Source organism: Gobius niger, assembly GCF_951799975.1.
Source record: "Gobius niger genome assembly, chromosome: 2".
NCBI lineage: Eukaryota > Metazoa > Chordata > Actinopteri > Gobiiformes > Gobiidae > Gobius > Gobius niger.
The window spans coordinates 27,033,638-27,049,832 of record NC_136853.1 but is presented as its reverse complement, the minus strand read 5'-3'; the positions used below and the strand labels follow the sequence as shown (position 1 = coordinate 27,049,832).

Here is a 16,195-nt window from a genome sequence, read left to right as displayed (position 1 = left end):
ATATGCACATAGTTCCGCTTGTCAAAAAAAAAGAAAAAAACACACGCAAAAAAAAAGAAAAGACAGAAAAACACATATAAATAAAATAAAATAATACGACATATTTCATCTGTAAGATTAATCATAAATCCCATGACAAACATTTGATGTTGTGATATTGTTTACATTTTTTTATGAACCACAAAAGTCACAAAAGCAAATTTCATCAAATTTTATCAAATTTTGGGCAAACAATAAAAAAGGTAATTGCATAGCATGCAATATTTGCAAGCATTTGGAAACAAAGACATGAAATGTATTGTTAATAATAATAATAATAATAATGAAAATAATAATAATAAAATAATAATAATAATAATATAATAATAGTAATAAACATCAATAATAAAAGCATTATAAACATAAATATTATGGCAAAGGTTACATTTGTCTTTGTAGGTAGAGATACGCACATCCACAGGAACTGAGTGTGTTGTGGATGTGCTGGATCAAAAAGCAAAAATACCAACTTGGTGAGCTTGTATTAAAAAAGCTGTGTAACAGTACAAGTAAACTCTGTAAACATTTAAAACAAATTTAACATTTATAAATTACTCCCTAGAATGAGAGCGATCTGATAATCAAAATATATTTCAACTTTAAAATTCATCATGTCGCATCAAAGCTTCTCCAAAGTTGGTAACTTGGCTTCCAACAAAAACTTCATGCTTCTCCACAATCTCTTCTCTTGTAAGTTTGCCATCCTGAAGGAAAAAAAGACACACAGGATACTACTTTCAAAAAGACTATAACAAAGGTAAAAAATATTCAATATAATGCAGATCTCAGGCTTGACGTACCCTGTCAGCATCTGCTTCATGCAGTAAGTGTTTAGCCTCTGCCTCAGCATGGTCATAGTCTTCCGGAAGGATCCAGTCAAGTGTTTCTTGTCTATCCATTTTCCCATCATTATTTTTGTCTCTGAACTCAGCAAACTGTTCTCGCTCAGATTTTACCCAGTCAGGTTCTTCCTCACCATTCTCAGGTGAGTACATGTCACCTACAGAATACACACTTGTTTAGCATACTTCCTATATGTTAGCAGATGTCGACCATCTAGCGAAATGCCACACATCGATTGTACTAACAAACAATGCCGGGTGCATAACCACAACAATAACATGGCCGCCTGGTGACTAATGCAAACCATTGTGAATTTATTTAACTTAAAACAGCTTAAGTTAAATAACTCCTGCCTAGAACTTTAAAAAATAGTTTCTGGATTGTATTATTAATGTTGTTATGCTAATGTTATACTGTGGATATTTGTGGGATTCTGCACCATGAAAAGCACTTTTATTACTATGGAATGTTATGACGGTCCAACAAAACTGTATAATTTATATGACAGTGACAGTAAAAGTGATTGATGGATTGATTAATGAAAGCAAAGTAAATACACTCACCAATATACTCATGTAGATCAATATAGCCATCTCCATTCTTATCAATATCCTCAATAGTTTCCTGATGAAACATAATCATAATAGATTTTTTTCCCCAATAGTTTTCTGCAAAGGTACCAAAATGAAATTCCAGCCTACCTGAACTACAATGTCCTTCATGTGGGAAAACTCCTCTGGATGAAGAAAGGCGGTAAATTCTTCCTTATTTACATACATATCCCCATTTGTGTCAGCCGTCCGGAAGCGCCGCTCATCCCTTTGCATCAGGTGGGCATAGTTAAAGTCTGTGTCTGTCTGAGGACTATCTGGAAAACCAAAATTGATTGAAATATTAGATAAGATATATCGGCATAGAGGTGTTATTCAATTAATGTCATGATGATAACAAAAGACTATTACCCAAGTAGCTGCCATAGGTCACATTTTTATACTCTTCCCAGCCAATATATCCATCATTGTTGGTGTCAAAGTCATTCCATTGATTTTGAACATTATCAAAGATGTATTTTTGTTGAGCTCTTTTGATCCAAATTTTGAGCTCTTCTTCAGAGACATAACCATCTTTGTTAGCGTCTATTTTTCCAACAATGATGCTATAAGAAGGAAAAGTCAGCGTTAGAAGTACAAACAAAGTGTGAGGGTCCTACAAGACTCTATGAAACCTAATAGGGGGGCCAAAGTCTCAAAAGCTCTTTAAATTGGGTTGAACCTGACATGGTCTGTCATACTCTTTACTTCTGATTTTTCGGTTAAGTGAATGGCAAAAATGGTGAAAAAACGTCCTCAGGTTTGAGTTTGAGGAGCTATGGTTACCACAGAAATTGTCACAGAGTAGTACTCTGGGCTCAAATGAAACATGACCATGCATTCTTTACAATGATGCCAAATACAATGGTGTAAATCATTTTCTAATGGGCTGGAAATGGCCTAAACCAAACTATGGACCTGTGTAAAAAGCGACTTTTTTGACATGGGGGTGCATACACTCAAATGGCCACATTTTTTTTTTGGCGATATTTCCAGCAATTATTGGTCCTTACGGTTAAAGTTAACAGAAAAAAACACAAATAAAAAGTATGGCAGACCATGTCAGGTTCAACCCCATTTTGAGACTTTGGCCCCCGACTATGAGTATTGTCTGTTGCTGGACCAACCCCAGTCTTCGTTTGCTCTCTTCAAGAGTGAGATGCTCAAAGGTTTTAGCCTCATCGTGGCCAAGGAAGGCCTCATGGTCATAGTCAAAGTTTTGGCTGTCATCATGTTTAAGGTTGCTCAGTGGCTCTTCATGATGAACACGATCTTTAATTTCTGTGGGTTTACTGTTGCCAGAGACAACACACAGGGAGAAGAAAAGGAACAAGAAACGCATCATTCTGGGGGAAAAAAAGAAACAAAGAGGTTACCTTGCTGTCAGAAAAAAACAAGCATACACAATTATGAACATTTAATTACATGTTTGGTATTCAACACTTTTATACAGTGTATAAGTGAAACATATGATTGTTTCTGTTATTTTGGTTTATTATTTGAATATCTATTTTACCTATACTTGTGTACCTTGAAAACACATCCACCTTATATTTTCTTCTAAACTTGATTATGTTTTATCATTAGTTTATTCATTTAGTTTGTTCCACAGTTTTACCACAGAGAGAATTACAAAAGGTCTTTTTTTAATGTGTGTACTTTATTTATCTTGATGTTATCTTGACATTTCTTTTTGATTGTGTTTTATATATATATATATATATATATATATATATATATATATATATATATATATATATATATATATATATATATATATATATATATATATATATCCTATTAAAAACAAGAGATTATACTGACTGAAAAGCATGTAGGCCAGGCTCAAGCTGCTGAAGCTTGTTTTTTTTAAATAAATTCTAGAGATATTAAAAAACAGTGTGTCCACTCTGTTACATTAGTGTGCCACTTGCATGTATTTAAATTGTACAAAAGCTTTTAAAACTAGATGTTTTTTGATTAAGTTAAAAGTCCCTTTCTTTATTCAGATATTTTAACCATAAATCGCATTTGTTGTAGGTTTAATGAAATTGAAACAGATAACAGCAACAGAGTGGACGATAACTACAATTAGCAGTGTAGAAAATCATATTTTAATTGTAGGGATGTCAGGATTAACCGGTTTTACAATTACTGTGGCTATAAAAGCTCACAGTAGGTTCATTGTAAGAAATTTAGGACCCAAGGAAAACCACTGTCACGTCCCATGAGCCGTAGCATACATTTTGTGCAAAGGCTGAAGAAACAGCAATTATTTTCCTCAGATTACAGTAATTGTGACTCAGAAATGTAGAACCGTGACATGTTTATTGTTGAGTAATGTACATTTCCACCCATAAAAAATATTATTTACAAAATCGGGTCAACAAAGTGGACACCTTATGATTGATATTGCACCTTCTTCATAAAAAAAAAGCCAAATCTATTTTTTAACACATCTAAAGTGAGAAACTTCCCATCAGCTGCATTCTTCTCACCTGGTGTGACATCCAGGGTTCTCACCAGGATTTTTTCACAGCGTAGGGACAAGCTGAAGTTCGGATACTCTTCTATACTTTTCCATACTAAGATACGTTCTTACCTGAGCTAAGACGAGTTGATGTGTACCTGTCTGGTCTTCACGCATGAGCTCAGTCACACAAAAAGACCAAACATGCTGTTAGCATTCAGCCTCTCCCAGCATGTCCCTATTGCTCCAAACTGGGGTGAAGTTAGAAGCTGCCAAGCTCTTCCACGTTTCCCCTATTTGAATACGGTTATGTGAGCATTTACACGATCGAAGTATAGTTTGCTTTACTGTTACAATATAGTTCCCCTTTTTAACCGCTTAGAAAATTGACATGTTTCATTTTGTGTAACTAGACTTGGATCGTGTAACTACTCACGTAAACGTATTTTAATATGGAAAACGTGGAAGAGCTTGGTCACTTCTAACTTCACCCCTGTTTGGCCCCATAGAGGAGAGGAGGAGAGGCTAAATGCTAACAACATCTTTGGTCTTTTTTGTTTGACTGAGCGCACGTGTAAAGACCAGACAGGTACAGATCAACTCATCTAAGCTCAGGTAAAAACATATCTCAGTATGGAAAAACAGTGGCCTGTTTCTTTAAGTGAACGTTAGTTGACACACATCTTGGCAGTAATTTTGAGTAAGTATTTTGCCCTGAAGTGTTAGCAGTGTGGAGTTTGATAACGATCAAATGTCCTGGCTTTATGTTGGAGTAATTGATCCTTGAACAAGACCAACTTTGTCTGAGTAACTTACATAGTTACATGTTTTGGTGACTGACCAGCAGTGTTTGGGAGTGACGTGATACATGTATTTAGAATCCTCGTTTTGAGTGACTGATTCCACTGTTTTTAATATCGTTTACACTCACTAGTTACACTTAATTTTACCCTACTTGATTGTACCAAACTAAATCTAATACAGTGTAATCTGTGTTGCGGAGTAACTAAATACATGTATTAAGAGCACGTATTAAGAATACTCCTTCTGAGTAACTGTATTCTGGTAAAGTTACATCATTTAATTTGACAATATTAAGAATACAGTTACTTTCCAAATATCAAGGCAAAACATGCCAGTATACAATCATCAATCATTTTAGCTCCATATTGCACGACATTATTAAGAAAGAACTTTTAATGTTGACCCGTTTTTCCTCCTAAAGTAAAAAAAATACAAATGCCTTATGTCACAGTTCATACAAACACTGCACATGCGTCACATGATGCTGGATCTGCTGCTCCATTTGCCAACTGAGTTTTTTAGTTTCTAATAAATGGTAATTGAGTTTAAACAGGTGTTCCAACAATTGCAGTCTTCACTTTTGTAATTATACGCCATATTTATACATACATTTAATGACAATCAATGTGAAGTATTCTTAAAGTACTCTAAGTATTCAGAATACAGTACTCTGATTAGAAAAAGCAACGGAATTCGTTACAAAAGACATTTTAAGGCAAGTATTCGGTAACTAAATACAATTTCAAAGTATTTTCCCCAACACTGAGTGTAATCTGCTTTGTAACAACCATAACTTACCTATGTACTACATACACAATGGAATATTGTGTATTAGTACTTTGGAGGTGTAGTAAAACATACAAACCTTAAGATTAGGGTTAGAATTAGGGTCTTTTGTCTTATTCATTGTGTACCTCCAAACTACAAAGACATCTTATTTCATCATGTACGTAGCCCACAAGTACAAGTCATTACACATTGTTAAATAGCACATTATATTGTACTACATCTGGCAGGTACAATGTATCAAGGGTACAGTGTAAAATAAAGTGTTTCCTGCACATGTGCACTGTGTATCATGTGATCCTGGAGCATTTGCCAGAGTGCGTTTGTTCCTACATGTTCATAGCGCACTTCTATAGCGTACCTATAATGGACATCCATGTGAAAGTATTCAGAATACAATAGCCTAAGTATTCTGGCGAGTATTCTTCTGGAACTATAGGCTAAAGTATAATTTCAAAGTATTCTCCCCAACACTGTTGACCCCATGTCGCCTATTTAAATGGTCGCAGTGCGATTTCAACACCCTTGTTGTGTTTTTTACTCTAGTTAATTTTAGGCTATTTATTTATTAAATGTTCGTGTTATTCACTGCCACACTGACTATGAGAAGTTTGTGGGAAATATGGCAGCTACCCGTAAAAAAAACTTGGCAATATAGCTGTATGCCTCCCAATTTAGAAAGATCTCTTATATTGACTGCAGAAATGCGCAGCCTATGCGACGAAACAGTAGTATAACGGAATGCGCTTACCTCGCAGATTATTGCACTCCGCTGCTTGAAGACTTACACACACAGACACGCCGATTTTCTTTCTTTTTCTTTTTTTTTACTTTTAAGCGCCGATCTTCGTACAGCTTCGGGACAGCAGCTGGACTCGGCCGGACCAATCACCGTCTGCCGCAGACGCGACGGCGCTTCTGATTGGTCCGTTTCAGAGAACAAGGGAGTCTGACAGCGGTGGCCACGCCTCCGCTGTTACATGCCACGTCGTCGAGGAGCCACGAGAATGACGAAATTATACAGAGGAAAGAAGCCTTGCTGTTTTATCTAAAATTAATCACTTAGGTTGTAAAATCTCTTTTTAATCTGCAGAAAGTGATGTAGGGTCACCAAGGTTTTTTTTATATATAGATATTTTTAGGCTAAGTAGAGCAAAACACTCTACCAAGCCCCTTATTCAATTATAAGATATCAACCATATAATATCACAAAGTTATGCTTTTAAAGAAACAGGCCACCGTTTTTACATACTGAGATATGTTCTTACCGAGTTGATACATACCTGTCTGGTCTTTGTTGCCCGTTTGGAGCTATAGGAATATACTGGGAGAGGTCAATGCTAACAACATCTTTAGTCGTTTTGCGTGACTGAGCGCACGCACAAAGACCAGACAGGTACACATCAACTTGTCTAAGCTCAGTATGGAAAATCGGTGGCCTGTTCCTTTCCAAAAGGAAAAATGAAAATTAATAGTAAATAAATAAAAACATGAAATAAGAATCAGATGCAAGAACATTTATCTTTTATAGGCTATTGTTATAAAATAAAATAAAAAGAGCATCTAATTATAAAGCGTTTTTATTGACTGTGACCTTGCAGTTTAGTTGACGTTTACATCGTACCATAACTCACAGAAAGTGATGAAATGTGCTAAACTCATCCAAGCGAAGAATTTGGATGTCACAAATGTGTTCGGTTTGGATTAACTAAACCAACAAACTATTTAAAATGTACACACTCCCACTTAAAAAGAATGGATGAATGAGGAATACAAAACAAAAGCAAAATCCCAAACCAAGATTCACAGGCAGAACATAATCCTCACAATGAAGTAATACATGTCAGGGTCCAAGGAGTTTTTTTTTTTTTTCTTTCCCCCCCCCCCACATTTTGACATTACAAATCCTTGTGAGAGATGCTGATGTTCCTGTGGGTCACTTTCCAGGCCCCAAAGGATGTTTGGTTTTACGTCCAGCAACTTCATCTCCTCCTCTGTTAATATTGTGGGCCAGGTCATTGATTGCGCATACGCTAAAGCGACAGGCAAAACCAACAGCGCCCTGCCTACCAAGGAATAAGAATGCAATATCATAAAGTGTAAAAAAACTTAAAGTCTTTTACAAGTACACTCTAGGACTCTAGGAGAATATATCAAACTGAACAGTTAGATGTATTATGGTAATAATAATAATAAGAATTCCTGAAAAGGGCAAACAAAGAGGACACAATGTAATATGTAATCATGGGTTAGTGGTTGTAGATCAAAAAGCTTACATTGTTTTAATTGTATTTTCAATGGTTTCATTCCATCTAAAAAGAAACAAAAACAAAATAGACCGGTGACATTTCAAAGAAGGCCACTTAAATGACAAATAGATCAACAACCCTTGCTCAATATACATTTTGGCATGATCACAATAGTTCTACCACATAGCTTGGCATGACTCATAATATATCAGATACTAACATGCTAGCCTCATGTTTCAGTGTTAATAAGTCAAATAAAGAGAGCGAAAAATTCAGAGCAATTTTTGCTGGATATTGAGATTTTGTGCAGAGACTGTCCTGGCATTATTTCTTTCCGATTCCCAAGGGATCTGATGTGGATTTTCCGGCCGTCTCATCTCCAGTCTGAAGATTGGAGCCAAGGTTGGCAGTCAGACAGGTGGGAAGGGGACAACCACCACGTGTGATTGTACTAAAGAAAAAGACAGCCAATCGGGTACAGAATAAGGAAAAGAGTTGATATGTAAAAACGCATAAAGTGGAAAATACACTTACTTTCTGCTCTCCCTAAAATTAAATAACAGTTTCTTTAGATATGTGAATAAGTTATAAGGAAGTAAGAAAGAATTGACTTCTTACGTTTCGATTTGGGGAAGAAGAATCCTGAAGAAAAAGCTAATGAGCTATAGTATAACCTGAGATGTTCAATTCTTTGTAAGACTTACATAAAAGGCCTGGCATCAGCGCTGTTCGCTCTTGTCTGAAAAGTGGAGTTTCCTCCTCTGTAAACATGACAAGAATGCATGTGAGCCGAAGCTCTGAAAATATATAAGGTTATGATTTAAATCTCGGGGAGAGTGAACTCAACTCAGCATGGGTTTTGTTCTGGATTGTTGATATGTTACTGCTGACCATGAAAGGAGGAAGTAAAACAACAACAAAAAAGTCACAATTGATTCAGATAAAGTTCTGCAATTGATTATTTATATGTATGTATCCTATATTTTTCAGGTATGGCTCCTTTACATAACAAAGCAGGTTGCTAGAAAACATGTACAGGGGCGGATCTAGAGGGGTGGCGCCCCTAGTAAAGGTCTTGCCACCCCATTGATGTCATGTGATGTTTAACATCTGCTCTAGAAGCTACTTGGGTGCTTACACAGGCTCACTCTCATTTAGCACTTTTTTGACAGGACAAAGAATTATAAGTTTGTAGCTAAATAAGGAGCCAGGTGCCAGCTCCTGTTGCTCTTAAGATGATTTATTGATTTATTATTTTTATATAAAACTTTCAATTTAACCTGAGTTAGAAACCCTCTACTTATTTTATGGATAATGCTGCTATTTGTATACAACTTTGTGAGGCTCAAACATTCGACATTGTTAAATGTGTTGCCACCTCTGGATTTTTTTTTCTAGATCCGCCCCTGAACGTGCACCAGCGGTGGTACTTGGGTTTCTTTAGGTGGTCAGAAGGGTCATCTGTCATCTGTCACTTTATTCATTCTGATACGAGCTAATGGAATTTGTGGTTTAGTAATGCGTTTAAGCTGGGTGTTTTTGTCTGATTTAGACATGGTTTGCATTTAGTCCAATTTAGATCTATTGTAGACGTTAACATGTTAAAGAGCAAACTCACCTCACAGGGAAAGCATCTCCTTCATCGTTGTTGATTGCTGACACATTCCTGATCATTTCCGAACACCAGGCAGCATAAAAGGAGTATGAAAAAAATAAATAAAAAATCTGTTAAAATTAAAAACGTGTAACTGATGTAACTTAATTTAAAATGATGATTTGCTGACCATGAAGTGTTTGTAGGGATGCTGCAATCATACATAGTTGTTACAGTGTTAGAGTGCTCAGTAGACATACCTTATTATGGGATTTTGCAGGGTCTTCGAGGGTTCAAAACTGTCTGTGGTGTTAAATTGACTAAAATATATTGGAAAAAAATCTAATTAAAAATGCTAATTTAAACCACGGTTTCAAATTCATCTTACCTGATGTTTTTTTGAGGATGAAGAGGATGCCCAAATACGGGCGCCACAGTTGCTGTCAGCATCATGATCATTGTTAGTGACATCCTCCCTGGTGGATGGTGATCTGCAGCACAAACAGCAGCTCTTTGAGGTTTTATACCACCCCTGCTGAGGTCACTGCTGAAATATGCCTGACTTTACTCACGGTTGTCCTCCAGCCTGAGTCAGTTGAAGGTTGTGCACGCAGCAGTTTGAGTGATGTTGACCCTGAGAGCTGATTCATTATTTACTTGTATCAGTCACACTCCATGAGAACTGGACCTATTGACCTAATGTGTTCACTTCTACTGAATAAATGTGGCACGACATGACAATGCATGAATGAAGAAGATAGTTTCTCACAATCACATCTTTATTTTCAGCACAGATAGTTTGTTGAATAGTTAATAAGTTAATGTAGACAATATTTAATCCACAAACACAAAACAAAGCCATGTCACATTTTTAAACAAAATACGTTTTCTTTTCTGGTCAATCTCAAACTGTACATTATTATCACATCAAAAAGTGGAAATATATCCACAACAAATACGCTTCCTTTGACAAACACATCATTAAGGAAACATGACACATGAATGTGTGCGTTCATCGGAAGTCCTCAGCAGAAAACATTCCCTTGGCCCGGCGCAGGATGGAGTCCTTGGACGCATCATATGGGTGCTCTTTTGATGGTATCTCCAGAACGGCTGGGATGGACTGCATGTGTGCATCAATGGCATGACGAATCATCTCTGCAATGAACTGGTTGATCAGGATGATACCAATGTCGTTACGAGCTAAGAAACTCCTAATGGAACAAATGGAAGATTTTAGTTGGCTAAACAACTAAACAACACATAAGAAACAAAAGCAAGAGGAAAGGAGAAGTTCATTTTCCACAGACAGACAGACAGACAGACAGACAGACAGACAGACAGACAGAGGGAGGGAGAGAGGGTGCGAGTGAATGACGGAGGGAGACATGGTGGGAGTGAGTGAGTGAGTGAGGGAGAGAGGGTGAGGGAGGGAGGGAGGGAGGGAGGGAGAGAGGGAGAGAGAGAGAGAGAGAGAGGATGGGAGTGAATGAGTGAGTGAGTGAGGGAGGGAGGGAGGGAGGGAGTGAGGGAGGGAGAGAGAGAGAGGATGGGAGTGAGGGAGGGAGGGATAGAGAGAGAGAGAGGGGGTGGGAGGGAGGGAGGGAGAGAGAGGGTGGGAGGGAGGGAGAGAGAGGGTGGGAGGGAGGGAGGGAGAGAGAGGGTGGGAGGGAGGGAGGGAGGGAGAGAGAGGGTGGGAGGGAGGGAGGGAGGGAGAGCGAGAGAGAGAGAGAGGGAGAGAGAGGGTGGGAGGGAGGGAGGGAGGGAGAGAGAGGGTGGGAGGGAGGGAGGGAAAGAGAGGGTGGGAGGGAGGGAGGGGGGAGAGAGGGTGGGAGGGAGGGAGAGAGAGAGAGAGAGGGTGGGAGGGAGGGAGGGAGGGAGAGGGTGGGAGGGAGGGAGGGAGAGAGAGGGTGGGAGGGAGGGAGGGAGAGAGAGGGTGGGAGGGAGGGAGGGGGGAGAGAGGGTGGGAGGGAGGGAGAGAGAGAGAGAGGGTGGGAGGGAGGGAGGGAGAGAGAGGGTGGGAGGGAGGGAGGGAGGGAGAGAGAGAGGGTGGGAGGGAGGGAGGGAGGGAGAGGGTGGGAGGGAGGGAGGGAGAGAGAGGGTGGGAGGGAGGGAGGGAGAGAGAGGGTGGGAGGGAGGGAGGGGGGAGAGAGGGTGGGAGGGAGGGAGAGAGAGAGAGAGGGTGGGAGGGAGGGAGGGAGAGAGAGGGTGGGAGGGAGGGAGGGAGGGAGAGGGTGGGAGGGAGGGAGGGAGGGAGGGAGAGAGAGGGTGGGAGGGAGGGAGGGAGAGAGAGGGTGGGAGGGAGGGAGGGGGGAGAGAGGGTGGGAGGGAGGGAGAGAGAGAGAGAGGGTGGGAGGGAGGGAGGGAGAGAGAGGGTGGGAGGGAGGGAGGGAGGGAGAGGGTGGGAGGGAGGGAGGGAGAGAGAGAGGGTGGGAGGGAGGGAGGGAGAGAGAGAGGGTGGGAGGGAGGGAGAGGGTGGGAGGGAGGGAGGGAGAGAGAGGGTGGGAGGGAGGGAGGGGGGAGAGAGGGTGGGAGGGAGGGAGAGAGAGAGAGAGGGTGGGAGGGAGGGAGGGAGGGAGAGAGAGGGTGGGAGGGAGAGAGAGGGTGGGAGGGAGGGAGGGAGGGAGAGAGAGAGGGTGGGAGGGAGGGAGGGAGAGAGAGAGGGTGGGAGGGAGGGGGGAAAGAGAGGGTGGGAGGGAGGGAGGGGGGAGAGAGAGGGTGGGAGAGAGGGGAGAGAGAGGGTGGGAGGGAGGGAGAGGTGGAGGGAGAGAGCGGAGAGAGTGAGTCGATGCATCATGTTTGTCCCCCTCCTCTTGGCTACGATCGGCTCTAAAATCACGGATGTCCCACCGTGACGATGTATCTTTGCTATACTTTGTTGTTTTGTGTTATTGCCACCACCTAGTGGTAAATATCTGTAAAGCGCAGCGGTTTAATGGAATGATTTAACTGCCGAGGAGGCCCGCACACATCACAGCATCCCTCCCATCACAGATTAGGCCTACTTTTCAATATGAATATGACCGCGCCTTTCTTTAACAATAAGCCAAATTTAACCAGTATCAGTATGCAAATTAAATTAATGCAAATTGGTTAGAGATGCCTCAAATTCATAGGCCTAATAATCCCCTCAGAAAAGCATGGTGGGGAAATGAGGTTGATCTTTTGGGCATAATGTATTGAGAAGACAACTCACTTGAAGGTCTCCTCAATCTCCGTGATGCTAGTGTCCTTCTCCACCACCAGGAAATTGGGTTTGCGGTTCTTGTTGAGCTCACCGATGCCCCCGAGCAGGAAGCCGGTGCAAGTGTCTTCATCACCGATCACGGCAATGAGCTTTCCACGACCGGCCATTGTTACTGTATTATTGAGAACTGTAAATGGAAAATGTGAGGTTCAGTGACAAATCCTTCAGATCATGTGAACCGATCAGCTGACAGGCTTCCACTTCCGCTTTGACACAAGACACGAGTTGACAACAGAGCGCCCCCTGTCGTGTTCTGATGCTAAATAATTTAAAACCGTAAAGAAAAGGATTTATTAACATCGACTTAAAAACAAAAGATTCATTGCCTTGATACACCAGAAAGCCACGGCCCTAAATGCCTCTGCCGTGTATTACCCACAGAGTCAGGAAACACCAGTGCAGCACGTGAAGGCATCAATAGTCACGTGAACGTCTGGGGAAACCGGAAATGAAGCAGGGGATCAACATCTAAACCCTAAACATGGTAAGTTGTGTTTTCAGCTTTTCATTTGTGAATTAAGCTGGAACATGGTGAAAGAAATACATACTGTCGGTGAAGTGTGTGTATCACAGAACCCGTCGTCATGTGTGTATAACATTTTAGTTGTTAGCATTAGCGTCACCTGACTCTTGTTTTCAGACCACGGCAGCTCTGACGGCGGGTCTGGAGCGCATCCCGGACCAGCTCGGATATTTGGTCATCAGCAGTGAGGACGGAGTTCTAGCTGTAAGTCAGTCGTGCACATTTTTAACATCGGGGGGTGTAAAAATATATATAATGTGGAACAAACAGGATATAACGCAAAAGGGGCGTGCGAGTGGGACCTCATTTCATTTTTTGACTCTTTTTTTTTTTTTTTTTAGCTCACCATGTTGGGCATTAGTTTTATGAGTCAGAGGTTGTAGGATCGGTCCCAGCGGCAGCTTTCTCTTGTGTTCTTGGGCCGCTACACACACAATCTGGGCCTGATACATCTCCACAGGCAGCAGACTTATGAAAAATACATTATTCATCCACAATGAATGAAAAGCGCTATTGAGTTAGACGGAGCAACATTATGAACCACTTGATTAGACGGTGCCATATTAGACTAGGAGAAGACCAGAGCTCCATTCACTGCAATGCAACAGGACTCTAATCTCAGGCTTGGTAGTTCTTACATTTAATGCATTATACAACTAAAAACAAGAAGGACAAATGGCGTACATCCTCCGGACACAGTTGGCAAGCTGGGTATTCCGGAAAACTTCTGTATTTTGGTCAATGTATGGGTTTCCTTTCACCATTAGCAGTTCGAATCCCGCGTCCTGCAGGTGTGCACTGTCGTTGTGTCCTTGGGCAAGAACCTCGTATTGATACATCAGTGTACGCAGCCACTGGAGGCAGTGTCTGCGTACACTGATGTATCAATACGAGGTTCCTTGATGTGAAGCGTGTTGAGTGCCTGAAGCAGGTAGAAAGGCGCTGTATAAATGTGACCATTTATTTACAAATGTGAACATACGCCTCATGTGCTGCTCGGTTCAGACAAGTGCTGTACATGGCGCTAATATATTCGTCATGATTTTTGTGATGGATTTTAATATTCATATGAACTGTGTCTCTTCAGTGCTCGGCCTCTTGGCACTGACTCCTCCTGTTTCACAACGTGCACAAAAATCCTCAAAGAAATTCAGGGTTAACTTAGCCGACTGATAACGCGCTGTGTTGTATCACTTATCTAGAAGCTCCATATCCAGGTTTGCCCAGGACAAGTTCAACCTGCTTCATAGGCCTCTGCTTTTGAATCAGAAAGTAGGAGTGGCTGCGTAGTGAGACTATGAGTCCTTATTTTGATCATGGCTTGACACTTGATAGTGAACTGAGACACTTGGATTTCAACACAAAATATACCCGCAAAGTGGCGACAATCGGCCGTCACCGACTGCCAAGCCTAAAACAAGGGGCGGCTTTGCGCCCTTTGTTTCCCTCAATCTTAGAGTATTATTGCTACTGCCTTTGGAATGCAATATTATGGTGATTCCAGTGATTACGTTTGTGATTGAGTTTTTTAAATATTTCTCGCTAACTTTTGATACCACACATTTTTCATCGTATATCGCACTGCTATACGATTATATCCCCTCTCCAGCCCTGATCGCACGTGGGCCTAATGACTCGGGACTTGACTTAACCGAAAAACAAACACACACTGAGCAAACACTCTCTTGTGTCGGTTTTGCATTAACAGGCGACACACACCAAGGAAGCAATTACTTGAAGGAATATTTCAAAGTATAGAACTTGGGACTTGACTTTGACCTGAGGCCAATGACCAGGGAATTGGGCTTTTCAATCCTTGTCACGGGTGAAAAAACTGTCCATGTTTTCTTTTTGCCATTTTGTTTTCAACGTAAAATGGGCAATTTTTAGATTTATTTCTTGATCAAAATCACTATTTCGTATCTCAAATCCAAGGCTCTGAGAGCTGCTTTTCAGCAAAAGAGGGAGAAATGGATGGTTTGTCATCATCACTGGTCGAGCACATGGCCTAAATAACAAAAAATGCCAATGACTTTAGACTTGCATTCAACTTGCTGCCACTTCGGTGCTTACACATATCGAAGCTTACTTGAGTCATAAAGTGCTTTACATTGCCTTATTTTATTCACTCTCACTGGGGCTAACTGACGGAAACATGGCTGCCCACCTGCACCAATGGCTTCCTCGTCAGCCACCACAAATTATTAAATCACAGGCACAGCTTATACATTTAACAATTACAAATTGCAGAATTTATTAAAGTCCCCCCCTCCTCAGTCTGCAGGCGAGTTGGAGAATGATGAGCACACAGCTGGAGTGATGATGCAGATGGTTCGCACGGCAAGCCGCTTCAGGTTATCAGGATCACCTGACGTGCCCTTTAAACGCTTGTCAGGTAAACGCAATCTTCTATTCTGCCAGCAAAAAAGGCTGTATCTAATACACTTTACACATTTACTTTATATGGAATACTCGTGTAAAACAAAACAAATGTCTGCATTTTTATTTTGTATTCTGTCTTTGTGTCAAAAAAAAAGTGCTATACAAGTTTGATTTATTATTACATTTGATTCCAAAAATCAATACAGAAACGAAGAATAATGGCTTACGCTTGTATTGTACTTTACAAGTTTTTGTTTACAAGTGCAGTGTTAAACTAAACTAACTAAAGCTTAGACTAACTTATTTAAGAAATAGCCTTCATTCACTCATCTCTTTTATTGAAATGGTTTCCCTTTCTTCTTACAGTGATCCTGGATGACTTTGTGTATACTGTAACAGTTTCTGGTCATAAAGTGTTTGTGGTTAAGCGTCAACATAACCAGCAAGAACCTGTTAATGTATGAAAAACTGTGCATTTTCTTAGCCCTTAAGGCGCCATTTGTTACCTGTTTAGCTTTTTGTGTCTATATATCTTTATTTGAATAAAGTGAAATACAGCAATTGTAAAAGTCTCCCGGTGTTTATTATCTATTTTAATAACTTACATTTTACTTTACAAAGATTGGAAGCATTCCTGAATACAACCCAGTTTTCCGTTAGTAATTATT

At 40.5% G+C, this 16,195-nt stretch overlaps 3 protein-coding genes and 1 long non-coding RNA gene across 4 annotated transcripts; 1 reads left to right on the top strand and 3 right to left on the bottom strand.

Moving 5' to 3' along the window:
- Window positions 1-569: 569 nt before the first annotated feature.
- On the bottom strand, window positions 570-6,392 carry LOC306959461 (calumenin-A-like). Its single transcript, XM_079551576.1, has 7 exons — window positions 6,284-6,392; window positions 2,600-2,818; window positions 1,845-2,038; window positions 1,584-1,750; window positions 1,446-1,506; window positions 840-1,039; window positions 570-743 (listed from the first exon to the last, which is right to left on the bottom strand). The coding sequence occupies exons 2-7, from the start codon at window positions 2,815-2,817 to the stop codon at window positions 639-641; spliced, it is 945 nt and encodes a 314-aa protein (XP_079407702.1). The 5' UTR covers window position 2,818; window positions 6,284-6,392; the 3' UTR covers window positions 570-638.
- Window positions 6,393-9,324: 2,932 nt separating this feature from the next.
- LOC306959691 lies at window positions 9,325-9,873 on the bottom strand. The gene is made up of 3 exons (XR_013792638.1): window positions 9,764-9,873; window positions 9,636-9,695; window positions 9,325-9,447 (listed from the first exon to the last, which is right to left on the bottom strand). It is a non-coding gene; the product is annotated as an uncharacterized lncRNA (long non-coding RNA).
- A 394-nt stretch (window positions 9,874-10,267) lies between these two features.
- On the bottom strand, window positions 10,268-12,828 carry atp6v1f (ATPase H+ transporting V1 subunit F). Its single transcript, XM_079551762.1, has 2 exons — window positions 12,572-12,828; window positions 10,268-10,589 (listed from the first exon to the last, which is right to left on the bottom strand). The coding sequence occupies exons 1-2, from the start codon at window positions 12,727-12,729 to the stop codon at window positions 10,388-10,390; spliced, it is 360 nt and encodes a 119-aa protein (XP_079407888.1). The 5' UTR covers window positions 12,730-12,828; the 3' UTR covers window positions 10,268-10,387.
- Window positions 12,829-12,991: 163 nt separating this feature from the next.
- On the top strand, window positions 12,992-16,109 carry lamtor4 (late endosomal/lysosomal adaptor, MAPK and MTOR activator 4). Its single transcript, XM_079551803.1, has 4 exons — window positions 12,992-13,106; window positions 13,263-13,349; window positions 15,423-15,540; window positions 15,894-16,109. The coding sequence occupies exons 1-4, from the start codon at window positions 13,104-13,106 to the stop codon at window positions 15,989-15,991; spliced, it is 306 nt and encodes a 101-aa protein (XP_079407929.1). The 5' UTR covers window positions 12,992-13,103; the 3' UTR covers window positions 15,992-16,109.
- Window positions 16,110-16,195: the final 86 nt, after the last annotated feature.